Below are 27,167 nucleotides of genomic sequence, written 5' to 3' on the forward strand. Positions count from 1 at the left end.
AGGGCATACACTATTTTTATGAGGTACTGCTTAAATAATTATAGATACCAATCCATAAGTTAGCATAAACTACTAGTACTATTTTGATAGAAACCTGCTGAACTGATACAAGCTATGATTAAAATACTATATGCGTGGGCAATAGATGATCCTACTATTTTTTTGTGTGTGTGTGTAAACAGCAGACGATTTTTTTGAACCGATGGGGTATCGATTAGCATGGTTCTTCATATGATTATTGTTATAGAAGATCTAGAAAGTAGGCAATTTTGATCTTTGTGAGCTAGCCAAGCCAGATAGAAGTAGAAGTTTGTGGGCTCAGTCTTGGATCACGATAATGATGACAATGTAAATTGATGGCAAACGAGGGGCATATATATTTCAGTTTTATAGTACTTTTTTACAAATGTGCTCAAAATACTATGCTGTTTTTCCAACACTGGCAAGTGGGAATAACAGTGCTCAAGATTCAACCTGGAATTCATTTCGTTCTGGACCAGCTTACCAAAAGTAATGTTTTTTCAATACCCACATAAAAAGGCACAGCACCACTTGTTATACAAGTTGTGAGCTCTCCCTGCTTTGGTCAAAAGACAAATCAATGTAACAAATCTTGAATGGAATATTGGGGTACCTTCGTTTTCGTATTAGGGGAAGGAGATGTTACTGTTGGCAATGATTTTGCCGGAGAAAAGCCGGGACTGTGTCTCTTGTTTCAACTTCTATTCAAGCTTTTTCTCCACCTTCGAAGACAAACTATGCTTCCAAATTCTGAAAGATGCTTGGAGTTTTTATTTGCACATATAAAGGTCAGAAACTATGAAATTGGAGGAGGAGCTAATTGTTTAGTAAACCACCAGAACTACAAAGGAACAAGTAGTTCCATTTTCTTTTTCGCCTTCTCCTTTGCATTTTCCCACTAAAAAGAGGGATCTCTCAGAAAATTTTAAGCTAAGGCCCCGTTCTGCTAAAGTTCTTATTTTTTAAATACTTATTTCCCGCCTTACGAGACATGTCATTTTCTCGCAATAAATTATTTTTAATTTAAAAAATACTCCAGGTACTTATTTTAGTTAGCAGAAGCTGCAGAACACGCCTTCAAACAATCCACATCTAATTATCCCCTAGTTATTGGCAAACTTTCTAACTTAAGATACCATGGCCTAGTTTCAAAAATCTGGCCAGTCGGTCTAACAAGTTCTACATCTGCCTTTTGCCTCCAGCATGGTGAAGGGTTCAACGTCCAGCTAGTTTAACACCTCTCCTTAGCAGGCAAAAGCTTCGCGGGAGAATTTCCGCTTCACCGGAAAAAAAAAAAAGCGCTTCCCGGGCACATACATACACATACACGAGAGAGAGAGAGAGAGAGAGAGAGAGAGAGAGAGAGAGAGAGAGAGAGATTGATTTAAGATATGTCATTTCACGGTAGCTAGTGTACAAGAGCCGGATACACGAAAAATAGAAAAAAAAAGTCTCCCAACAACCTACTACCAACACCCTGCCTTCTAAGTTGGACTCCCCCAATTTGCCTAATAAACAAATGAGTTCATTTAAGGGAGACAACAAAAACCTAACCCTAATCTTCTTCCAAGAGGGCATCGGGAGCTCACCACTTGACCAGCACACAAGAAGTTAAGACAACTAAAAACTGTACATTAGTGAAATTAAACCCCGGAGAGCTCTTCACTGACGCTTGGTTTCCGGATTAGCTGATAGAACACACAGGAGCATGCCTGGAAAAAAGAAAGAAATGAAAGCCAGCAATGAACATTGTTACTTACCCGAACTGCTGGCTTTCTGCCTTTCCTCAAACAGACATGGTTTCTGGAGCAAAGAACTCGATTTCATGCTGAAGATGTCAGACTCATCCTGCTAAAAAGACGGGCAGATAAAACAAAAGCAAAGAAAGCAGTACAAAGATAAAAGAGATGCAAAAATAGTTTGAAGTGAACTAGTGTTCAGAAGTTTAGAGCACATGCCTTGTGATCGTCTCCGGCGCAGATGCTGAATCAATTCCGACCCTTGATTTTAGTAACATCCCAAGTGTCGCTTTTGGCTTCATGAAAAAAAAAGAGGGAACCAACAATTAGAAAACTGGAAGGTCAAAATTCATAAACATGCAGAGCTTAATAATTATGAACATTGTTGTTAGGATCATACAACTTCATTCAATTTAATATGCCAACAATTCGAACCTTATGTATGAATCAGAAGTAAAGAAGAATCAAAAGGTGAATCGCATGGAACAAAAAACAAATAATAAACTGCAGAAGGTAGAGGGAAAAAATAACTTAAATTCGAAACCTCAAACTCTTCCAGCAGTCCACCCTGAAATAAGCCGCTGCCATTGTTGTCACAACCATTCTCAAGGCGCACTTCCGAATCTGCTTCACACGATCCCTGGGAAGATCCAGAGCTATTACTCCCTGCAACACTTGTTGGGCTACCCTCACTACTACCATGAACTGATTGAAGCCCAAAATCCTTCTCACAAGAGCACATCTCACTAGCAAGGCTAGTGACAATGCTTGTACTGGAAGAGCATCCAGCCTTGAAAGCATTTACACCACACGATTTCTCTCGTTCTGATTTAACAAGGCCCTTGCTGGCCTCTTCACCACCTTCATTATCTATCTCCAATTTTGGTCCTACAATAGCCGATGCCAAAGAGTCCCTAGATGCACTGACAATTTCAGAAGAAACTGAATCCTGCCTCTCTGGGGAAATGAATTTCCGTTTCTCTGGACTTTCCCCCTTAACTGGTATGGCATCAGAATCTCTTTTCCTCTTGAGATGTCTTTCACTATTCTCAGGAGAGAGTTTTTCTTGATGTTGCTCACTAGTGAGCCTCTGTGGTCGAGTTCGCCTATAACCTTCCGGAAGCACATACAAAGGAATCTTTTTTCTAAGGAGATGGGAAACGTGGATTTCCATCCCAGGTTTCCAAAACATGTACATGTTCACTGAATTCTTGAATTCATCAACAGTACCACGAATATCAAATTGTTGACCTTCTTGGACTACCTCCCCTTGCTTCCTCTGCAAACCCATAAAAAAGGCACAATGCGAACCCTGTTTTGTATAGTCAACATACTCGTGTGGATATGGATGGCACTGCAACTTCCCGTAGGTGTCCCGCTCTATCTGCAAAATTTCCAAACCAAATTATGAACAGGATTCTTAAAACAATTCCTGGAAATCCTCCAGCTTAATAGAGCAACAGACCAATCGTGAAGGAAAGTTATAAATTTTTCAAAGTGCAATCAGTATACTCCGTTAAAATGTTGGATACCCAACACGGACAAACAAAAAGGGTTAGAGGGAGTATGATAAGCCACAAGAATAGAGAGGCAGAAGTTAAAAGACAACCGGATTCCCCTGTCCCCATTAACTGATTCACAGTTGGAAAGGGTTGATATTACCATCAGTGTCAGCTGCCGTAGACGGGATTCAACCCAACCTTTCCAAGCAAGCAAATCATCAGCATCGACAGCACCTATGTCCACTTGCAGATAGTTTTTATAGCTCTCGAAGAAAAAGTATGGTTCAAACAGAGCACTCCACTGGGCTTTATTCACTTCTATTTCCTGAATACAAGAAAGGAAATAAGGTCAAGGCATCAATTAGATAACACTCAAGTTAAATATGTACAACCAAGGCTCCTTTTGTCTCCACATAGAATACTTTCACATAAAAGGTTTTACATTCTGCAGTTTGGATCAACAAAAGTGTGCAACATATCTTCCAACTAAAACATTTACTCTTGTAGCCAAAATCAACTTTCATGTAATTCAATGGTGAGTTATTTTAGCTAGGGTTCTCAGTGCTTCACTAACCAACTGGCATCCCTAAACTAGGCATGACAAAGACAGAAATGAGAGAGAGAGAGAGAGAGAGAGAGAGAGAGAGAGAGAGAGAGAGAGAGAGAGAGAGAGAGAGAGAGAGAGATCCATGTTTCAATTTCAAGTAAATTATGTTGAGTTATTATCTGGAACCGATATAGAAAGAAGAAACAGTTATTTACTTGGCAACTTTTTATTTGTGCCAACAGTTAAGCCAACCAAACACCAGGAAATAGGAGGGGAATTTTGTTTCCCATAAAAAATCATCTTCAGCTCCCAATGTAGATGCTTTTCATCGAAACAAAAAGAGCCAAGTTAGAAGAAATTGTTTCTGTTCTCACCTCACAGATCTTCTTACCAAATTCGAATTGCTCCATCATGACCCGAAGAGTACTTACGGATACATTGTAACTAGAATTCATGCAAGGGTAGGCAGGTGTTATTATTGGCATATGATGAGTTCGGTCCTTAGGATTTTTACGAGGGTCCCATACAGAAAATCCAAGTTCATCTTCTATAGCACAAAGCATCACAGGATTCGGCCAACGCCACAGCGTATAAACCCTGAAAAATCGGGGAACCAGCATACTAGGAATTGCATTGGGATACAGCTGACACACCCTAGCTACAAGAAGAGCCCAGTTCACACCGCCAAGAAAACCAGTCACCTGTAAAAGCCAAAGGGTGACGAAGAAAAATAGAAACTAAATTTGGACCAAACAGTAGACGAGTAAATACTGAATGAAGAAGTCACTTACGTTGGAATAAACACCACGCCTTTTTGCCCAAAACTTCAAACACCGCAGCGTTGTGCGAAAATGCTAAGATTTGCAACACAGTTCATGCAATAACAAGGAATCAAGGGTTTTGTTGACAATCCATTCCCTCAAATACACAGTGTAGAAAAGAGAACTCGCAAGCATTCATGACAATTACCTCAACATTTGGTACAAGCTTAAGAATCTGGTCTGCAACCCTACAGCCATTGAGGCTCCGAACTGTTGGCTCGTCAACATTGTCCAATACAGACAAGTCTGAGATATCCAAATCCTGCTCATAGGCAGAAACCTTCTTATAAAATAGGAACCCAAACTTCAAAAGTAGAGAAGCTATGTCGCATTTGATGGTTGAATGAACACATTAATGACAGCAGTCATAGCACCACCAAAATAAAATAAAATGGGTGCTACAACAATTAGCAAGTCCAATAAGAATAGCACTCTGCAAGTGAGATTAACTCAATAATGAGCATTAACAACAAATGATTTGCTTCCTCTAGAGACCCGTGTACACCACCATGTAGCTCAAGGCCAAATATACTTGACCGAATACTCCAACTGTTCAACGAATGATCAAATTAAAGGTGTATAACAAAAACAAAAGATCAACATCTACAAAACAATGAAACTTCTGTTAAACAAAACTAAACTATAACTTAAAACGTCTCCTCCCCGATCCCGTAAACACACTCTCCAACACATACTCAAGAATGGTACCCATATAAAAGGAAGCAATTGCCAAGAGTCAAGGCCAGTAATCCAAAATGAACTTTAAACCAGCTCTCATTGCAGTGGATCCACAATAACACAAGAATTCCTCCATTAGATACCTTACAAAAGCCAACATAGCAAAAGTGGAGACAAAATCTACACCATAAAACAAATACACCCCTGTAAAGAGAGGTAACAACCATACATTCATGATCATCCTAATAACTAGTTTCAAGGAAATGACCCAACAAAAAAGCTCACAATAACCATTAGCATATTGATAATAAAGATTCTAGTACAACGTATTTTACATTAACATTTCATCTCCCTTTACCATGAGAAATAAAGACATATAATCATGCTCCCCATCTAAAATACCACCTCCTCACACCAGGAAAGCAAACAATACAAAGAAGTTACAAAAGACAAGGCCAACAAATAAAAACTAAACAAATTGAAAAACTTACTTCTGGGACAACCAACAGAGAAATACTTGCATAAAGAAGATCAATTGATACTCCATCAAACTTAAGTTTCATAACGGGCACATGAGCATCTGGGACTGGTTGCAGCTCTGTAACTTCTTCCATCTCAGCCAGAATGTTGTGCAGTCCAAAGAAGAAATCTTCCTGATAAAGTCAACCCCAGGATTATATTCAGAAAAAAGAAATACAACACAACTTCATAACGCCTCATCCCGAGAAATTAATAAAACTATACTTTACCTCGCGATTCACATAGGAAGGCCCAACACATAAGGTATCTATGTCAGCTCCGGGACCATGTACCTATAGAATAGCAGAGGTTGTGCTTGATCATAATATACAACAAAGGATGTTACATTCACAAGCCAACAACATAGGATCATGGAATTATGCCACGATATTGTAGATACATAAAGTTGCATAAAGAAAAACGGCATACTAATACAGTACTATGCATAAAGTATGTGCAAGTGCAACCCCAACCGCAATGGACAATAACAGAACTCTACAAAATAGAACTCGCAGAAAATCTTGCAGAAAGCATATATGTGTGTGTGTGCGCGCGCGCACATAATTGAACTCCATGCCATCTCGAGTATGGACACTATTTTGAGACAGGAATTGAACAACACAATCTCATTTAGCCCTTCACCTCAACAACTTTGAACCACTAAATAATCCCAACAACCTATATAACCACCTACACGTATGCGTGTGTACACACACACACACACACACACACATATATATATATATGAAAACATATACTCCATGCCATCTCCTGTGCCCAAAAACCGAGAGTATGGACAATATTTTCAGACATGAATCAAATGTGTAAAATTTCTAACCTTGGAGTGCACTCCATCCAGTTTCCTACCAACTACGAATTGCAGCATCAAATAAACAAAAAATTCATATACCGCACCAAAGGGACAAAAGCTAATATAAACATGATTACCCCGAGCCGATAAGAGCCAAAAGTGAATAAAACAGCATTTGCAGCCTCCACCATCTGATCGGTGTAGCCTCGCAACCGTGTAAGTTGCTTCACCCAATCTTTCACAACCTAAAAAACAAGAGGATGTCATCAAAATTACCATAAAATCCTAGTACGAGCACTTCTAAGTTTTGCGTTTGCAAAACCCATAGTTACTTCCACTCCTATTTTCAATCCAATTATCACAAACCTCAGGAAACCATTTAGCAAAACATTCATATGCAAAGACTACCTCCTTGATGCGACAAAGAACCTCCTCTCTCTTGGCAGCTTCCTCCTTGCTTTCATACAGCCCAGCATTAACCAAAAACTACACACAAAACATACAAAATTTCAGACCAAGAATACCTAATATCTATCTGCTCACCCAATCCCACAAAAAAATTATATGTGATACAAGAAATACACAAACAAACCCTCTCCAATTCCCTAGATCTCTGTAAATCCGTGACCGTAGGCCCTGCGGTAGACAACGGCTTTGTGACACCGTACTGCTTTGGCGAAGCAACGGTTAAACCCCCTGAACTCTTCATCATAGAAAATAGGCAATAAACCCTACAATTAAAAGCAAATTGGGGGGCGGGGGGAGGGGGGTGAGGGAGGGGAGGGGGGGGCCTATACAAAGAACAATGGGACGTGAAATTCAACTACGAGGACTTTCGTAATTAGAATTTCAGCCTCGGATAGAATCGGACAGTAGATCGTCCATATGGAATTGCACAACCCCATGAAACGCCAAAAAACCTAGATCATAAAAAACTATCAAAACCTAAGGATTAATGAGTGAACCCTATTGTCAGTGCCGAATCGAATCAAACGGCGGGGAAACCCTAAACGCTAGCTTTAATGGGAGATCAAGACCTTAAAATCTAAAGGCTTGAAAGGGGAGAATCTAAGGAGGGATTGTTGACTGAAACCCCAGATTATGCTATCAGGAAGAAGGACGATCAAAGGAATCGAGTGAATCGATAATCGAGTGAGTACTGAAACCCTAATTCAGCGCCGAATCAAAATCAAACCGAAACAGCACGGGAAATCTAAGATGGATTGATGATTGAACCCCTAGATTAGAACAGACAACAGAGGGTGGAGTTCACCGAGGAGATTATTACTCCTATGTTTTACAGGACGAAGATCAAGGGAATCGAGCAAATCCACAATCGAAAGAAAACGTGTGGACCCGCGACGAGACTTTATGGATTCTAAATTGGTGTGCGGCGATTTCAGACACAGAAAAGGAGAGTCTTTAGATCACCGCGTGAGAAAGAGAGAGAGAGAGAGAGAGAGAGGGAGAGAGAGAATCGGAATCGGAATCGGAATCGGAATCGTTGTTTGATGAGGAGAGAGAGAGAAGACTCGGAATAGAAAGTTCAAAGTACTAGCACTGTGTTTGGGTCCAACTCTAGATATTTTACTAATATATTTTGCGCCGACGGGGAAAGGGGGGTTATAGTGTCCAATCCGGTCCAATTTTCATTACCGTCCAGTCCGGTGCAGTGGGCCCCTCTCAGGCAGAGTTGCGAAATCCATTCCGTACGTACAGTACCGGTGCTTAAACGGAACACAAACACTAAAGATCTGTTCCGGTTGAAATACCGGCCTATTCCGGCCAATACCGAATGTACCAGACGATACCGGTCTGTTTCGGACATTTTCCGGTGTTCCGACCGGTACAAAATTACCTTCTCTCTTTTCTTTTTTTTTACATTTTGTTTATGTTTATACTTAAAATTATGCAAAATAGTAGATATATATTAAATATATATATATAAAATATTAATTGCGGTAAATCCGGAACGGTACCGGGATACAGCCCGATACCGGTACATATCATTCTAGTAGTGAAAACGGTACGCTGGCCGGTACGGTATTGACAACTTTGCTCTCAGGTCTACAATAACGATTGAAAACGTTCATTTAGTATAACTCGTTGAATAAGTCATCCACACAAAATATTCGTTTGAAAAAAACAAGATCAAAATATATTTGTATAAGAAAAAAAATGAGCAATTATCAGTTTTAATTTATTTTTTGTCACCGCATTTTTTTTTGTACAAGTCTATTTGGTTTATGTACCATATGATGTTTAAACAATCTAATTTTTTGACGCAAATTACATACTTAACGAGCTCTGCAAAATAAACGTTTCCGATCGTTGTTGTAGGCCAGTGAAACCAAACTGGACATAAAAAAAAACCGGACCGGAAACTAACCCATGGAAGGGATGTGCGAAGTTGGAAAAATTATACAAGCGCACTTGGGGCAAAAAAATCTTCAATGCAACAGTTATTTATAACGCTCTCTTATATGATATGGACTTCATACATTTATAGGTCTTACACCATGCGAAAGAGGCATTATAAATAACCGTTGCATTGAAAATTTTCTCCCTTAGGGCGCCACCATGTAATGCTCAAGACCTCCTTCTACCACACATTTTGATGTAAAACTCAAAATAAATGCATAAATCTCATTCAATACGTGGTTGAAAAGAGTCTGCGATGCCACCACGTGAGAGTGTCTAGCGACTAGCGGTATGGAATAATCCCTCGTGAAGTCGGCAGCAATTCCGTATGGTGGAGATTTTTTTATAGTATTTTTATAGTAGTGACGTCGACTACAAGGGAACCAGCTGGCAACCGACATTCGACACCTGCCACTTTGGGGACGGTTTCTTCTGGTGTCCCCCGCTCGAATTATGCACAATCTAAAGGGAGAAGTTTTTCGGATTAAAAAAAAGGGTGGCGCTAATGCCACGACTCCTTTTACTACTGCCACGACTGTTTTAGAGGTTTGACTGTTTTATCTTTGCAGAGAGCTCTGTTAGTCTCTGATCCACCTTCTTTTTCCTTTTCATTCTTGACCCATTTTTTCTCAATACTTGCTTAGCTGGATATTATCCCAATGCACATTTATCTCTCCAACCAACCTCCGTCGCCTCAATTTGTATCTGGTTTGCGTTTTCAACACAACAATAGAGGACACTGCAAGCAAAAACAACTCTAGATTATGCCTGCCTTTGGGATGTCCTCCTCCGCTGATCTACTGTATTTACATTACACGACCTCTTCAATCCCAATCACTGCAATGAAAATCCCAAGTAACCATGGTAAATCGGAGCAGCTCTTCGCCTCTAACGCCATTAATGACTTTGAAATCAATTAGAACGTTCCAATATTTTTGACGCTATAAGTGTTCCAGTTGCGATCCATTCCAATTTGATTTGCGTGGTTTGATGTCGATTTGGTCGATCAAGGTAGCCGCTGCAATTTTGGATTTGGAACATGGAGGAAATGAGAGGGGAGAAACGACAGTGGGTCTGAAGAAAGAAGAGAGAGAGAGAGGGAGAGAGAGGGAGCGGAGAGAAAATATGGGTCTGAGAAGAGAGAGAGAGCAAAAAAGTGAGAGGAGAGAGAAAAGGAAAGGAAGAGAGAGCCAAAAAGTTGTCTTTTGTTGTGCAGGACCCTCACGTGAGGGTAAAGTTGTCAAGTAGTTGAAAGAGTCGTGGCAGGATAGAAAAGAGTCGTGACATTATCATTTACCAAAAAAAAAATGAGAGAAGTTTTTCAGTATCGGGAGGGTGCTGGCCACGTGGTGCCAAGCACCATTTCGACCGTCCAAACGTGTAAGCAACAAATTATCATTCTAAACAAAACATCAAACTTTGCTTTCGAGGATCACGCTAACAAGCCTTGAAATATGCCTATAAAAAAATACATGACAATTGACTTGTCGTTGTAGCCCCAATTCTAAACAATACTACGTCGTGCCATTGTCCTAGCCCTCTCCTCCATCTCCGTTTCACCTTTACGCAAATCTCATATGCTTATTTTTGAGCTCCCCATAAATTTTAGTGAGAAATCAAGTAGAAATATCACGTGACGATATTCTTGGAGCAATGCATTATTTTTGCCCCCAACTCACAATCTAGAGCCATCGACTCATGGAAGTTTCTTCCCTCTTTTTTTTTTGGAAAAATAAAGGACACACGTTTTTTTTTTTACTGTATAAAAAACCAAAGGAGAAAGGTTGATGATAAGATGATGCCAATTGACCAATAGGCAATAATAGTGCTCGTCCTTTTTGGTTGAGTGAATCGGTTCGTTTTCTCTACTGGATTGACTATGATTTTGTTTGGATAAATGAGCAGAGTTTCTTGCTCCAATATTGCCAAGTTTTCTTTATATACTCCTTCCGTCCTAATTTTATTATCACCTTTCGGAATTTGTGCCACTTTCAATTGATTATATATTATAATTTATAATATTTTATGTGATTTTAAAAATATTATATTATAGAACAAATCAAGATCTATTAAACAAAATTCATATTGGATATAAAATTCATTATCAATTTAAAGATATAACTAGTCTTTTTATCCAATTAAAATAGAATTGAGACAAGTAAATTAGGACGGAGGCAGTAGTTTGATGAAAATAGAAAGAAAGTGGAAAGAGAATCACATTGAAATTAATTGAATAGTTTTTCATGTTTGGTTTTTAAGGAGAGGATGATGAAAAAGAAAAAGAGGAGAGAAGGGAAAAGAGGAAGGAAAATATAGGAAAATTGAATTTTTTTTTTTTAAAGATTTTTTCGTTTTCTCTGCCTACTGCGTAATAAAGAGGGAGAATAAAGTATATTTTCTCCTTCTCCTTTCTCCTTCCAAGGTTTAAAATCAAAACATTAGTTTTGAGCCTTGAAAAAACCAAACACACCCTAATAACTAACGTTAATGATAAAGCCCAAAAAGAAAAGAAAAGAAAGAGAGTACGTAGATTGTCCAAATATTTGTTTGTGGCCCCAGTACAAAATCAACTTTGATGACTCGTTTTAAATAATATCTTTAGATAGTAATAATTAAAATCTACGGCATCCGAGGTGTGTAAGGTGCTTGATCGGAGCACCATTTTTTCGTATATATATGTATATTGTATTTTTTTTTATAGAATTTTTGGACGGCTCGGATCGGCCGTTCGGTGGCCGGAGACGACCCGGCGCGGCCGTCCCTACGATTTCGGTACCGACCCCGTCGGTACCAATATCATTTCTGTAATTAAAATTGTAACAATCGTCAACATTCTTTGAATTCAAAATCAACTTTGATGACTCATTTTTAAATCAAATCTTTAGGTTGGGAGTAATTATTAAAATCGTAACGTCGTCAACATTCTTTAAATACAATTATAACGCGATTACGTGATAACGAATATTAGAACAATATTATTTGCTTTACTAATATTCTTTGCACACTAACTCAGAAAATGAACATAACACGTACTTCTAACGTGGACCACGTGCCTCTAACATGTACAGGTCCGTCTCTGAGGGAAGTCGAGGAAGGATTACAATGACAGTTTTCATTTTTATGTTTTCCATCTCATAGAAGAGTATATTTGTAATAATAGTAGTTTTTTTATTGTCTTTATTCAAGTTTAATCATCACACGAAAATAAGTAAAATTGGAATTTCTCAAGGACTCGGGTGGAGAGTAAGAGAACAGTGTAGTAGCCCAGCCCAGTCCGAATTGGGCCTCTTAGATTCAAACTTTGTATTTGGTCCATGAAAATCTCAGCCTAGGCCCATCATTTAGACCCATTATGTACTGGGCCAGATGCCCGATCTCCGTCATGTTCCAAATGCAACTCAGAATGGAGTACATTTTTTTTTTTGAACTTCATACCCAAAGCTATTTAACTTCAATTTACTTTATCCTTCAATTTTTTGGCTAAGTTCCGCTAAGCTTTTCGAGCGTTTTGGTCTTATTCAATTTTTTGAGAAAGCAAATTTATAGTGAGTGGCATAGAAATTGACCCGGACATTCGATTTTTAAAAAAATAGTATTTTTCACAAAAGTATGGAGAAATTTATTCCTATCTACATTTAGACTTTTTAATTTACATGTTCCTTTGTCATGATAATTGAAGTTTGGGAAACAAATAGCGATCTTTCGCAGTAAGGGTGTTTCTTTGAACAATTTTTTACAACAATAAGTCTAGGTACACTATACCATCCACTAAATGTTTTGTAGGGTTCATCTTGAATTTCAAAAAATTATAGAAAAATATTCATAAATTTTAAAATAATATATTATGCAGCCCTGTAAAAAATCAGCTCCAACAAATATCCGTAAGTATTATTTCTTGAATCGTAGTGTATGTAGCATCTCTCTTTTTACAACCACAAATACTTAGACAAATACATTCACATTCTATACACACTACACGCCAACTATGTATGGGACCCGCAAATGACTGTGAGTGTGAATTTGAAAGATTTGTGAGGCATGTGGGTCGCCAGGGTCAGGGTTCAATTTTCTCTGTCTAAAAATTCATGTGCCTTTGTATCGGAAGTTTTTCTGGCCGTTAAATTGTATTTTTTTCTTTATAAATTCAACTGCTACAAAATCCCTCTTCACAGATGCACAGAAATTTTCAGCGCGGAAGATCTTGCCTCACCTCGTGTTATTACAAGATACTGATCCAACTGGTGGCAACTGGCAAGTTACGCACATGAGCCCTTGTGAAGCTCGCAGCTCCAACGGTCAAAAAATCGAGGGTTTAAAAATTTCAAGCAGGTATATAACGCCATCGCCAACGGTCCTCTGGTTAGTGCCTTCCGCTCCCTGTTGCATTCTCTCTCCCTTCCAAACCAATCAAAGAGAGAGAAAGAAAAACTACAGTAATCTGAATCGCAAATTGCCATTCAAGAAGACGAGATTCCAAAGAAAATGGACGATTCTGATAAGGGTTTGTTCTCCTCCTCGACAGCGACTATCAAGCCCTCTGCGATTCCGAAATTCTTAGCAACTGGTAATATTCTTCATCCCTTTCCTAAAATGGTACGAGATCTGGGCTATATGTACGTGTGTTTCAACTGGGTATCTTGAATATTTCAGTTTTGAGACAAAATAGAAGAAGATTTGAAATCTTGCAGTTATTACAGTGTAGCCATAGTAGTTGCTTGGTCTAATTTTCAATTACCCTTGTTTGTTTAGATTGTATAAATCAACAGGTGTTCTCTTTTTCATAGTTTCACATCCAATTACTCTAGGTTTACATCGGCATTGAAATCTTGGTATGATGTACCGTAGCAATTGTAGTTGCATTCGTGAAGATTCAGCATTTTCTCTCCACTTTCCAATCTGTTTGTTTTCCAAGAAACCAGGGATGCCATATCATCGTTTTGTTTTTGAGTTTGTTTTAGATTTGTAAACCAAGAGTTTTAGATTCCCTCTTTCCCCTTCAATTTTTGTGCGTTCCCCAAATTTCTCATAGTTTCACACCCAATGTATTCTAGTTTTGTAGCATGTGTTAAGAGATCTTTCTGCTAATAGATGCAGGACGACCGGATGAGAATACCCAAAACTGTGATAAAATGGTTTCAAAGATGCACAGTTTGCTAAAGAAATCACCAATCAAACACTTCATGTCACCCACCGTATCTGCAGCCTCCAAGGCTTCTGCTCCAAGAAATAAAGTCTTGGTCGAGAGAAATGAAGCTCTGAATTCCACCCAAACCCATCACAATAACACCACAAATCTTTATTCAAAAATTTCTCCTTTGTGTAGTACTGATAGTTCTGTCTCGAACCGGGTAACCCCAGTACAACGTAGGGGTTCTGAGTCTGATGATGATGAACAGAACACTTGTGTATCCGATTCATCTTTGGCTTATGATCCCTTGACAAATTATCTCTCCCCAAGGCCTAAGTTCCTCAGGTACAAGCCAGACCGGCGTCGCGAGATCTTTCTTGGTGAAGAAAATGAGATTGGGAAAGAAAATGTTGCGTCTGGTGTCAAATCACATGTTCGTTTAGATTCCCAGAGGGGTTTTGTGAAACAAGAAGATGGAGAAAACATGACTGGGAATGAACAAGATGAAGGGTCTGGTGTCAAATCAAGTGCTTGTTTAGCTTCTCAGAGAAACATTTCTAAGGAAGAGAAGGTTCCATCTTCTGAAGAAGGTATTGTGGACCAAAAAGATGAAAAGATAAACGAACTGAATGGAGATCATCAGGAGGATGATTCTGATGAGGAAATTGAAGAGTTAGAAAAGGAGAATTATTCAGTTTTGAAAAATGTGATGGAATTTCTACTTGTAATTGGTATTCTTTTCTTATCTACCATTTATATTTGTTCCATGAACTCTCCTTCGCCTTCACTGACCTCACAAGCCTTGGGGCATCTCAAATATGGGTACCACAGAATTCAGAATTACACTTCAGAAGTCGATTTCCTTGAAGGTAGAAGTCTATCATTTGTTCAAACAGAAGGGATGCAATATAATAGTAGTGTTGGTTTTGAAGAGGAAGCGAAAACTGAAGGAAACATCAAGGGATTGGTGGAAAGTGCTGATAAGTTGGTTGAAGTGGTAGATGTGGAAATAACTGTTGGTTTTCCTCCGGAAGAAAATGCAGAAAGTGAAGAAGTTCTTGATCAATTGAAGGGGATTGAACTCTCAAAAACTACAGAGAAGTCTGAATATGTGCAAGTGGAAGTAGAGGACAAAGCTGAAACAATTAAAGTAGTTTTCGACGATGGAGTTGAAAAGGAAGTGGTTGAAATCAAAATGGAGGAGAGGGTCGAAGAAGGCCTTACCAAAAATGCAGATGGTATTTCTAAAGGAGAGGTTGATTTAGTCATGGAATTTTTATTGGTTCTTGTGATGGCAGCATTGTCTCTATTGGGATTTCATTTTTGGCGAAAGAAAACCTCTTTGTCCATAGAAAAACCTCTTTCTGAATCTATCTTAGCAGACAAAACCACCTCAGTAGGTCCAGTAGTAATTCCATATGTGGAAGAAGAACATGTTGAGAAAGTCGAGTCTTTTGTGAATCCTTCTTCATCTTTGCTTCGCTCAACGGAGGAAGAGTTTTACCAAATCCGAGCACCAACGGTGGAGTTGCTTGGAGAATTTGTGGTTGGAGAGGTTAGCAGTTCTATTAAGAGTTGTGGCATGAAAAGTAAGATGATGGAAGTTGAAGTGAGCACCAGTTCTATTTTCCAAGAGAAGGGGACAGGGAGCAAGGCCCATGTTTTTTCTAGTCCAGTGAAGCCATCTGCATCGGAGTTCTCTACTATGAATTCTCCTTCATATGGAAGCTTTACTGCTCAGAAGAAGATTTCAAAAAAGGAGGTACTCCCCTTGTCCCATTTTGTTTTTTTTTTTTGTTTTTTTGTTTTCTTCATTTTTTTGATTGTTTGATGTCTCAAGTTATTTGTTCATTTTGATTAATAAAAAAAAAAAAATACATGTTGAAATTGCGCCATATTCTTGAATTGAACTGAAGGGCATTTTTTAATAGTACCTGTTTGTAAAGTGCAACAATTGTGTTTCCTTATTAAGGTTGAATTCTCAAAATTGGCCAAGCAAAAGAGTAAAACACTGACTAGGCTTTCTTTGATTTCTGTAGACTTCAACTATGATTACTCGGTTTGAGTTTATCCTGAAGTTTGTTCATCTTGCCCCTGGCCCGAGACCACTGTAACTCAAAGTAGATACACCTTTTGGTAGACTATGGCTTAACTAGTGAATGTTTCTGATTATGTGCAGGATTGATTACCTCTATTCAATTTAAGAAAGTAGCTCAACTAGAAGAACTTTCAAGCATAGAATTTTCAGAACTTGAAGTCTGAAATTATTTGCTGTTTGTGTTTTGAAACAGGAGGGCACAGAAGGAGAGGTGAAGTCGGCGGCTGCAACTACAGTGAGGCGATCTAGCAGACTCCGTAGCCGTGCGGTAATGTCCCCATGAGTCTTCAAGACTAGCTAACCCCCTTGGATTATTTGGAAACTTTCCAAAATTTGAAGCATAATCATCCTGTGTTTGTACCTAATTTGTCCACCTACCTTCCACTCTGTGCTAATTAGGAAGACTGAAGGGGAGGGTTGTCTACAATCTTCTGTGATCTCATGTAGGAACTGAATTTGAATTTTTATGAAACGATGCAGAATTCCCATTGAGGAGCCTCTCACATTGAGGAGTTGCATTTTGTGCTCTGTGTTCATAAATCTTGTGGGAATTTATTGTGTTTCCATGTACAATTCTCCTCCTCATGAAATTAATGTTTTCTCGACAAGGATATGAATTTCCGTTCCACCAAATGGAGCTCAAGGGAACTATGTGAAATATCCAAATTGATCAAACTTGTGAATAGTGTTATTTTTGTGCTAGTTCATAAATCTCAAGGAACATTAATGTTTCTACACATCTCTTGCACCAAATAGGCCTTAGGGAATAGGTTTATTGCAGTGCTAGTAATTGAATAAATTTATGCCTCTCTTATTCCATTGATGATTGAACCGATAAGCTTTTATCTGAAAAAAAAAAAACTAAAGATTCAGCAAAAATAAAATGAACCAATTTCAAGTCACTTCCATATAACACAATGAACTGATCCCAATTTCAAGAACGAGGAACTACATAATAGTATCAAAGCATTTCGTATTTACATCTCTCTCTCTCTCTCTCTCTCTCTCATGTTGGAAGTAACCAGCCAAGCAGGTAATCTCATTCCAACTTATTTTGTGAGTGAACCCGAGGAGGCCTGCAACAACTTACAAAACTACCTCTTCTACTACTCGGAGAAGACAAGGATGACAATGAACCCCTTGAAGTTTTCTTTGATATAATGGGCTTTGGAATTAGAGTGTAAGATCTGCATCTGTCTAATCCGCCTGCATAGCTCTTTGATGCCTTGATCATTTGCCTTCTGGAAAGGGTACTTTCTTTCTTGGGAAGATCCTCTATGCTTGTCACCCTTGATAGAGTTGTAAAAGATTGAGACTTTCCCTGGTAGAACTTAGAAAGTCCCCTCCTGCATATGATCCAAAGTTCTACTTTAGTATCTAAACTTACAACTTTTTGTTTCCTAAATAAATGTATCTTGCGTTTTTTTTTTTTTTTTTTTTTTTTTGTGTTTTAGAGATTTATTGTATGCTTTATTTTTTTTTTTTTTTTCTGGGTTGGATTGAAACCATCTTTTAATTGCATAAAACTACCCAACAAAGACACCAGAATATCAAACGATGAGAGAAAGAATCCTATTCACCTGTAAGATGCCTATCAAAGATGCCCGAATATCGAACCATGAACGGAGAAAGGCATGAGAGAAAATTGTATCGGCTAATTGTGAATTTGGCCCATTTTTTGACTATGAGGACACCATGTACATTTCTGATGATCTGAATCCTAGAGCTAGAAAACACTTACTTGATGGGTAGTTGTGCCATGAGATCTGATAAATCATCCAAGGATGATGATGAAGAATTATTTGTTGATGAAGTCGCATCATCTACCATTTCTGATGAAGTCGCATCATCTACCATTTCTGATGAAAACAATGATGATCCATTTGAAACTGTTGAATCTCCAAGGGAGGAGGATGTAGATGACGATGGTGATGTAGCATTCATCTTGTAGGTATGATCATCATCTTCGCCATCTATGATAGTCCACTGATCATGATCATCATCTTTCCCATGGCCAACATATGGAGAGCATGGGCTTTGTGCCATCTGCCTTTTGCCTTCACCCATAGCTGAAATGGAAGAACAAATTAAGGTCTCAAATGGAAGAACAAGAAGAAGAAGAACAATAAGAAGAAGGAAGCGGAGGAGGAGGAGGAGGTGGAGAAAGTGAAGTTATGGCTTGTTTTTAGCAAGAGAGAGATACCCTTTATACCATCAATACCATTCATAAATGAGGTTGGGATCTATAAGAGGGAACACATATATAAACACGCAGGAATACATGTGGATTAGGTTCCAGTTGCATTTGGAACAGTGAATTCCTATTGACATGACAATTGGAGACATGGATTTTCCATGCTTTGTGGCTTTCATTGTGACACATGGATAATAGACTAGTTGACTAGTAATGAAATTAATTTGATTCTGCAAACACATAGGAGACATAGGAGAGGGCCTCTATTAGATGGGGGCTTATAGTGATCTGGTTATATAATTCATATGATCTGTAATTCTATCAAAATATTAGTGCTCAAATTTAATAATACCTCACCTTCACGACACCAGTTTTTGAGATTATTTATCCGAATACTTTATTTTGTCTATGAAAGAATTTAAACGAATATCCGATGTTTGGTTCTCTTGATTATACAGCTAAATCCGAGACTTATATCTGGTAAAAAAAGAGATCCTATAAATTTTCATGCGGGTCATTTATTTGTTGACTGAGACCGGAATCGAAAACCAAATTACAACTATGTGGTTTTTTTTTTTTTTTAAAGCAAAAAAAATTCATTAATTTTGAAACTTTTACAAGATTAATAGGAGCAAGCTAGGAAATAGGATCATGTTCATAGAACAATCTTCTGCCTAATCCAAGACCAAAAATCTACGATCGACAAGAAACTAATCAGATGACACTACTATGTGGTTCATGTAACCCTAGTTGCATGAGAAGGTGTATGAACTAGTTTGTTACTCTAGCAAAAAAGAGAGGCCATATTTGGTCTCATAATTTCATTGTACACGTTTTGCTTCAATTGCCTTATCCTTAGATTCGACATTATCCTTCTTTATTCTCCAAAGGTTTTTGAATACTTTGACTTTTTGCAATCTCACTATAGACCAGTTGTTGATGGGAAGAGGATAAGCTCTATGGCCTTCCAGGAAGGCCATCCATATCCTAGTCACCATCTTACCTCCGTACCAATATTGGTCCACCTAATTCATTAATTATACAAATTTCCTATTCCAAGATTATATATTGCTAAGAAAAGTTCTTCTAGATTAGTAGAACTTGGATAATCCTAAAAATTAAAAAAAAAAAAAAGAGAGTCTAGGAACACAACTTAGGCTCGGATTGTAAGAAATAGTCGCATCTTAGCCATCCAAGGCGACCACTAATGATTTAAATCTATTACAGATTTTGCGTCCTAGAAATTTATTTTTACCAAAGATTCTCTTAACAAATTTGTACCATTGAAAATGGACTCATCGAAATTGCACAAACAGCTCTTTGTGGTTCAAACCCAGAAGTCAGATACAACGAGGAATTAGGAATTGACTCAGACAAATGCCTTGTTCTATTTCAATCCTCACACTTATTCTCGGACCCCACGAGAGATTATTCAATGTCCTTGGGGTACTATGTGGCGGTGCCTTAAGTCTCTCCCTACCACACATTATTATGAGTTCTTCACACTTATTCTCAGACCTTACAGAAATGTATGATTGAGAAGAGGTTTGGGGCATAACTGTTAAGGAAATGAATCTCACATTGCTTGGAGTAGAATGGGTGATCACTTAATAATATTTGGGACATCTCCACTCATTGCCAATTGGTTTTGAGATGGACATAAAGTTTCCACATAGTATCAGAGCGGGGCCCATTCCACCCACATTTTTAAAAAATTTACAATTCACACCCTACGATGACAGACCAGCAAAAAGGTTGCACGATGATAAGATTAAAAAGTGGCCACACGTGACACACCTCAAACGCGGCTGCATGTGAGAGAGGATGTTAAGGAAATGAATCCCACATTGCTTGGTAGTGGAATGGGTGATCACTTAATAACACTTGGGACCTCTCCACTCATTGTCAATTGGTCATGAGATGGATATAAAGTTTTCACAATAACGTGGCGATGCCCGGGAGCATTGAATGATTTTTCCTTTTTATGTATTTATCTGCCCCCACCTACCTTTGCATGTCAGAGAAATAGTCCAAGAATGCAGAAATGTAAATGTGTATCATTTTCTGGGTCTCTGAAACAATTTTGCTTGATAATAGGATACATGATAAAATTATTGGCAAATTCAATGAATTTATCTATACAAGTCTATATCACGTTATATTTGTCTCAGTTGTCTATTTTCACTTCTTCTCCCTGACTCTATCTTAGTTAACCCTTATTGAATAAGCAATTGACTCAGACAATTTTCATCTGTTTACCCTTTTACTAATGTTTGATAAATGAGCCGGACAAACCGAGCAATGGATTAGGCTCACAAAAGCTTACAAGCTTTAAACGTACGCACTGGACTTGAATATTCAATTAAACAGCTTTAAACGTATATTATATTGAGACTTGACTCGAATATTCGGCGAGTCAATCTCAAACAAAATTTAACCAAGCCGATATCAAATAGCTTGAATTTCTTATAAATCAACGTTGAATGAGTTGACTAGTCGAGTAATAGCTTTTCAAGCTTGGTTTGAAAGTTTAACGTGTTCTAAAATGTTCAAACTTTATCATTATATTTGTAATCAACTGTTATCATGTGAGCTACTAACGAACATATCACAAAAAAAAAAAAAAATGAAGTGCTCAGCAGGAATTGTATTGCATATGAAACCAATTTCGTGATGACTATTTTGAACACCCAAATGGTAAAAATTTAGAGGTTAATTTTTTTTTTTTTGGTCAAAATGATATAATTTATTGATAATGGGGGAAATACATCGAAAGGGCAGCCATCTCACATGAGAGAATAAAGCAACCACAAAGGAGACCTAATCTCCAAAAGAAAAAATCAGAACCTAACACAACCAAGTGCACAAGCAGACAGAGAAAATCTCAATCAAATTAAGCAGCACCAAATAGGAACAACAAAAGCCGATGGAAAATCCCAAACTGTGGAAATGTTGTCCACGAACGTCAATTGCCTGCACGCCCCTATCTGAAGCAATTGGTAAAAATGGGTACGTTGAACAGACTAATTTTGTTGAATTTAGGAATGCCATGAGTCGATAGGATTTCCCATCCCTTTCTTGTAGAATGGGTAAAAGCTGTATTTCTAGAATACCTTACATGGGTTAATTCATCACAATTCAGAATAAATGACGAGATAAGAGCTACTGTAACGGGAGAGTCAAATCTTCCGTGACAATGTCCTCTCAGGAAATCATTAAATCAAGTCCAACTAACAGCTGGATCAAGCTACTAACAAACAACTAATAGCTGGATTAACTGTTGATGTGGTAATAGGGTGGCTAATGCTTTAGCCAAACATGTCCTATCTTTAGAGGCTCCATTAACTTGGCAACAGAACTTTCCGAGCTGGGTTCAGAGGAAAGCTTCCTTTGATATTTCTGTTATGCAGTAATTAATAATACCATTATCGATTGGAAAAACAAAAAAAACAAAAAACTGCTGATGTGAAAGTCGCTGAACTAGTATCCTTTACGGTCTTTAATTCCTTCCTCCGTGACATTACCGTCCTTGCCTTCTATGCAAAAAATTTGAAATTCGACTTTTTAAAACCAAGATTGATCATGAGAAATGATTTTGTCATTCCCTTTTTTGTTCACGCCGCTCTCCTGCAAGTGTATTTTTAGGAGAGTGGCGTTAACAAAAAAGGAAATAGCAAAATCAACAACCTTGATCATTTGTGTTCTGTTAACTAGTAATTGGAGAGGAAGGGTTTTGTGGATGTCAAAATTGGAGATGTCAATTTGATTTCGTTGATATCCACCAAGTTGAATCAGAGGTTGGAGATGCTCAAGGTGGGACTAATGCCAATTGATTTGTGTGCCAATCCTTATCCTACCTAAATACCTAATCCCAACCCGTTGTACTAGCCATGTCTCATTGGGGAGGGAGGGAGGGTGTCAGTTGTCCTGGAAATTGGCATTATTAGTCCAAGAACTAAGGGTGAGGTTTTTCTTGTTTAATTGAAAGTGGAATAGTGGGATAAAAGAGGTATTAAGGGTGAGGTATTACGTGGTTCCTCCATACGTGGCTTAGTCCCGGTTTTAATTGGACTTTCCGTTAAGAAGTGTTGAGATTTGGTTTTCAAGAATTAGTCGAGATGCGCCGGAATTACAGAAAATAGTGTTATACCCCTTAAACACACCAACATGGGCCACATGGTGGAAGGATAATATGAGAATTCACGCCCATAAAACTCTACGCAAGACTAGTTTGTAACAAAAGCAGTCAAAAGTGGAAAGGAAGGAAGAAAAAGAAAAGAACAGAAAGGAAATTGGTAAACCTCTTTCCCACCTCTTTATTTACGTTCTTTTTCCCCTTCTGCAAAACTCTTCACGAATTCAAGAGCTAAATACCACCTAATAGTAAAGGAGCTATTTTAGGTGTTTCCCAGTAATCCCACGAATATGGACAACAAAAGAAAATGATAGGCAAGGTGTGAGGGGCAGAGCAGCTTCTTCTTCTTCTTTTTTTTAAAAGTTAATTAAACATCATCCAAGAGTGCAAAGCTCTTTTGGCTTCTATGGGTGCACTTTGCAACACTCTCTAGGTAGGAAACAAGGTTGGGGACAGGCTTGCTAACATGGGAGTGGATCGGGAGACAAGATGATGTCGTATATTATCCCGTCGGAAGACATCATCCCGCTGCTTGAGGCGGATATGAGAAGAGTGGCGTTTGAGAGAGTTTTAGTTCTGTTGTTTATTTTCCAATGTACCAAAAAAAAAAAGTTCGATTAGCATGATAACAAATACTTAAAATTGTTGCTTCACAATAAAAATGTCGGATTGTTATACCTTCAAACAACTTCATTATGTACATGTAACGAGAGACGGTATTGCTCTATGGTTTTGAAGATTGAAGGGTATCGAAAGTTGATCTTTTCTATCTCTCGGATTAGTGATCATCTCTTTCATGTTGTGGCCTCTTTATTTTTTTTTTTGATAACTCAAGTGTCCGGCCGTATTACCTCTCGACTCATACTACTATAAAATCAGGTCTAGATTTTTGATAACAGAAGAAAGAAAGAAATGCAACATATGCGAGTGTAGGTCCTAATCAATTGGAACAAAAAAGTTGGTTGGCCCTTAGGTGTCTGTCATAAAAATATGGGACACTAGATAATGATGGCCATCCAACCTTATCCTCTCCACTGCTCCTTAAAGACTTTTAAAACCTCTTTTAATAATGACCACCACCATTTGGTCAAATCGCAGGTATCTTGACAATTACTCCTGCATTTGGGTTGTTTTTATTGGAATTTTCCTTATAGAGTATTTTGAATTGGGAGATGGTTCTGTGTAGTGGTGTGCGCAGCACTGTGTTGTGCACTTTCGAACCATCAGATCGTGCATCCGACGGTTTGAATCTCATCTCGGTAACGAACGGCTTTTAATCGTTGGTTGCCGAGATGAGATCCGAGATCCGACGGCTCGAAGGTTCGCAGCACGATATTTCACCGCACAGCACCAACCCGAAGTCCGAGTATTTTACTCCCATTTTCCAAGTTTTTTGTTGAATTTGAAAACACACGTGTTGTTGAATTTGAAAACACAAATTTGAAATGAAGTAGAAAATCGTTTTCCTTCTCACCATAAACCATTACCCACTTCTTTCCGTAATGAAATGTTATTTTTCAATGAAACATCTATTGGTTTTTTTTTTTTCTATTGATAATTACTCAGAATTGTTGCTCAATGCTTTTGTTTGTAAGACACTTTGAAGTTGAACGTCTTTTAACAGGTAAATATGTGAGCCACAAGATAACCCCCACAACGAACGAAGACCAATAAAGGTCTAGGGAACAAAATACAGAAAAAAAAAATTATATTTCTCTTGTTATTTGCTATGAATATATGATGTTCTTCAAAAAAAAAAAAAAAGTTTTCTTCTGCAGACGACTTAAGCCCCGTTCCAGAACACCTTCTTAAAAAATAAGTACTTATTTCACATTTTCAAACTCAAAAATAATGTAAATGAAAAATAATTTTTCAATTTTTTTTGCACCGTATTAAAGATCTCAATGAGATCTATTAAACAAGATCCATATTGATAGGAAAATAATTTGCGTAAACACATAATTTTTAAGCTTGAAATTGCATTTTTAAAAAATAAGAACTTATTTTCCTTTTCGGAACGGGGCCTAACTAATATTCCATCAATTCTCATTTATGTAGACCATTAACATCATCACGGCACTTTCTACTATATTTTAAAATTTTGCCATCTAAGAGCATCCGCAATGGAAATAATCAAAATCAATAACCAAAATGTGCCACGTCAGCATTTGATTATTCATTTAGTTCATAATTAAATCTAACAAACTTGATCTCCACATTGGTTATTTTTGTATCTCTATAAAAAAAACCCCCACAATATGCAATGCATCTATGTCCAATTGCAAACGAGTTCCAATCGCGCACCCGACCACACCAAAATTATTCGTCTCGATGAGACGATTCTAATGTAAGGTGTTTTTTAATTTTTTAGTTTTGAATTTGGTTATTGGGTTTGGTTATTGAGTTTTGGTTATTGGTAAAAGTTATTAAATTTTGTTATTCAAAGGTCAAAATTTGATGAGTTGCTAAGAGGTTGCTAAGTTTGATTATTACAATGTGAACACTTTTTTGAGCAAACATTGCTAACTTTAACAACTTTTTAGTTTTGATTATTACATTGTAAATGCTCTAAGTTCTTATCGCCATGAATTAATTTCAAAAGCCAACAATAAAAGAGTAAACTCATTAAATTTTGCCTTTATTACTTTTTATTTTATTATAAACGTCCTTTCCGGAACTACAAATCACACTAGTTAATTATTTTTTCTCTTTAGGCATTGTTTCTTTTTGATACGATTTCTCTGTAGCTGACCGCAGAGAAAGGTCATACAATCCAATCTCGACCTTTCATTTATTTATTTATTTATGTTTTTAGTTTTAGTTTTGTTTTTATTTTTGTTTTTTGTGGAGAATTACGAGAATATAACAATACATACGCCAAGCATAATTTGTCAACCCTTCTACATCCAGAATGGCATACATAGATAGGTACAAATATCACTACTTTGAAAACCTCAAAATTTCATCATTCAACACTCGAAAAGTAAAACAAAAGTAGGAACGACTAAATCCTTGAATGGGATTTTCAGTATTCTACGCTTTAAAGGTCAAACGAGATGAAAAATTTGGATAGATGAGCAAAGTAATTGTTGAAAAAAAATACGAATGTGGGGAAGATGATTGTTGAAGATTTCGACCAATTTTTCCGAAACACAACTGCCCATCTTCCCCATCTCTCAATTTTGCAGGGAACTCTTTCGATCTGTGTGCACTGTAATTTCTGCACGAGTCGATACACACAATCCCTGCCTTCCCAAAGACTAAACAAAACATACATACATACATACATACAATCAATTTCAGAGATAGATATAGAGAGAGAAGCAGCGTTGTTTCGAGAGAGTAAGAGAGAGAGATAGAGAGATGCAGCTGGGTGTTTATATAGGAGACTAGTCATGTGCGGATTAGGGTTTTGCAATTGCAAACCTTGGTATCATGATTACCGAAATACCCCTATACGGAAAGGAATTCGGATCCCAGTAGGTCATTGGGTCCGGGCAGAATATCCATTTATATGCCCACGAGCCAGGTGGATCAATGGGTAATTTCTTCAATGCTAGGCCTGCCCGGTGATGTTAGGACCAATCAGGGAGGGGTGATAATTGAACCGAACGAGTCAAACGGTTGATTGTTCAAGTTTGATTTGAAAAAATAATGAGTTTTAATAATATGTTCGACTTGTTTAGTAGGTGAGCCGAACACAAATGTGTTTTGATTGAATTGATCACGAACCGATCTCGAGTAGCTTGAAAGTTTTTAGCATCACAAGTTGAACAAATCGAGCAGTAGTCTATTTGAGCTTAATTTGAAAATGCAACAAGCTTCAAATAGATGTTTAAGCTTGGCTTTATGATGTAGCAAGCTGATTTTATAGGAGCTTTTAATGAACGTAACACGAGTTCAAATTCAAACGGTTTTAGTTTGTTTATGACCAATGATAAGGTGTTGGAAAAATTCTACATACGACAGACGACTAAATTAAAAAGAAAAAATTGTAAAGAATTGACACATCAACAAATAAGATCCACTTTTGCATATCAATAATTGACTTTTTCCCAATAGTAGGAGTAATTGATTGAACAAGTCATGACTTGTTGATGTGTCTATTCTTGGTCTCTCTCTTCCTTTTTTCCCCGATTTTAAGTCTTGGTTTGTAGACTCCTTCTGTTGGATTACTCAACATAAACATCTCATAACTTGATACTGTAAAATCTGATGTAGAACTCAATCTTAACACTACGGCGACTATCCCAACCTGAGTATGTAAGAAAAGTTTGTAACGTTTCCTGGTTTATATATCATCATTGTTTAAAAGGACGCGACTTGTTGACATATTGTGCTTGAACAATTGGACGCTACCGTGCAGTCTAAGTAATTTGAGCCAACTCTGGCCTTATCTTGGATGGTTCGAATCGGTAATTTTGTGTGGCAGACTGAGTAGTTGAATACAAAGTTATCTGCATTCTTGACATTGAACTAATGACCTGTTCCTGTTGATTGTTAGCAGTACAACAAAAAAGAAACCAAACCATATAGAGTCATAGACGATAAAG

At 37.7% G+C, this 27,167-nt stretch overlaps 3 protein-coding genes and 1 non-coding gene across 7 annotated transcripts; 1 reads left to right on the forward strand and 3 right to left on the reverse strand.

The window, feature by feature from the left end:
- Positions 1-1,400: 1,400 nt before the first annotated feature.
- Positions 1,401-8,114, reverse strand: LOC131309882 (nuclear poly(A) polymerase 4-like). 3 transcript variants are annotated; one of them, XM_058336572.1, is made up of 12 exons: positions 7,231-8,114; positions 7,047-7,124; positions 6,776-6,883; positions 6,058-6,120; positions 5,800-5,961; positions 4,779-4,892; positions 4,601-4,663; positions 4,184-4,510; positions 3,423-3,587; positions 2,305-3,144; positions 1,980-2,056; positions 1,401-1,869 (listed from the first exon to the last, which is right to left on the reverse strand). In XM_058336572.1, the coding sequence occupies exons 1-12, from the start codon at positions 7,348-7,350 to the stop codon at positions 1,845-1,847; spliced, it is 2,142 nt and encodes a 713-aa protein (XP_058192555.1). In that variant the 5' UTR covers positions 7,351-8,114; the 3' UTR covers positions 1,401-1,844. The 3 variants fall into 3 exon arrangements, with proteins under 3 accessions (XP_058192555.1, XP_058192554.1, XP_058192553.1); XM_058336571.1 differs by having other exon boundaries at positions 1,401-1,872; XM_058336570.1 differs by having other exon boundaries at positions 1,401-3,144.
- Positions 8,115-13,278: 5,164 nt separating this feature from the next.
- LOC131309883 (uncharacterized) lies at positions 13,279-16,806 on the forward strand. 2 transcript variants are annotated; one of them, XM_058336573.1, is made up of 3 exons: positions 13,279-13,623; positions 14,148-15,949; positions 16,479-16,806. In XM_058336573.1, the coding sequence occupies exons 1-3, from the start codon at positions 13,542-13,544 to the stop codon at positions 16,566-16,568; spliced, it is 1,974 nt and encodes a 657-aa protein (XP_058192556.1). In that variant the 5' UTR covers positions 13,279-13,541; the 3' UTR covers positions 16,569-16,806. The 2 variants fall into 2 exon arrangements, with proteins under 2 accessions (XP_058192556.1, XP_058192557.1); XM_058336574.1 differs by having other exon boundaries at positions 14,154-15,949.
- Positions 16,807-17,169: 363 nt separating this feature from the next.
- Positions 17,170-18,519, reverse strand: LOC131309884 (protein OXIDATIVE STRESS 3-like). The gene is made up of 2 exons (XM_058336575.1): positions 18,027-18,519; positions 17,170-17,631 (listed from the first exon to the last, which is right to left on the reverse strand). The coding sequence occupies exons 1-2, from the start codon at positions 18,350-18,352 to the stop codon at positions 17,325-17,327; spliced, it is 633 nt and encodes a 210-aa protein (XP_058192558.1). The 5' UTR covers positions 18,353-18,519; the 3' UTR covers positions 17,170-17,324.
- A 7,198-nt stretch (positions 18,520-25,717) lies between these two features.
- Positions 25,718-25,866, reverse strand: LOC131312205 (small nucleolar RNA snoR135). The gene has a single exon (XR_009195776.1). It is a non-coding gene; the product is annotated as a small nucleolar RNA snoR135 (small nucleolar RNA).
- Between the last annotated feature and the right edge of the window lie 1,301 nt (positions 25,867-27,167).

The sequence above is a fragment of the Rhododendron vialii genome, chromosome 12a (genome assembly GCF_030253575.1).
Source record: "Rhododendron vialii isolate Sample 1 chromosome 12a, ASM3025357v1".
Classification (NCBI taxonomy): Eukaryota; Viridiplantae; Streptophyta; class Magnoliopsida; order Ericales; family Ericaceae; genus Rhododendron; species Rhododendron vialii.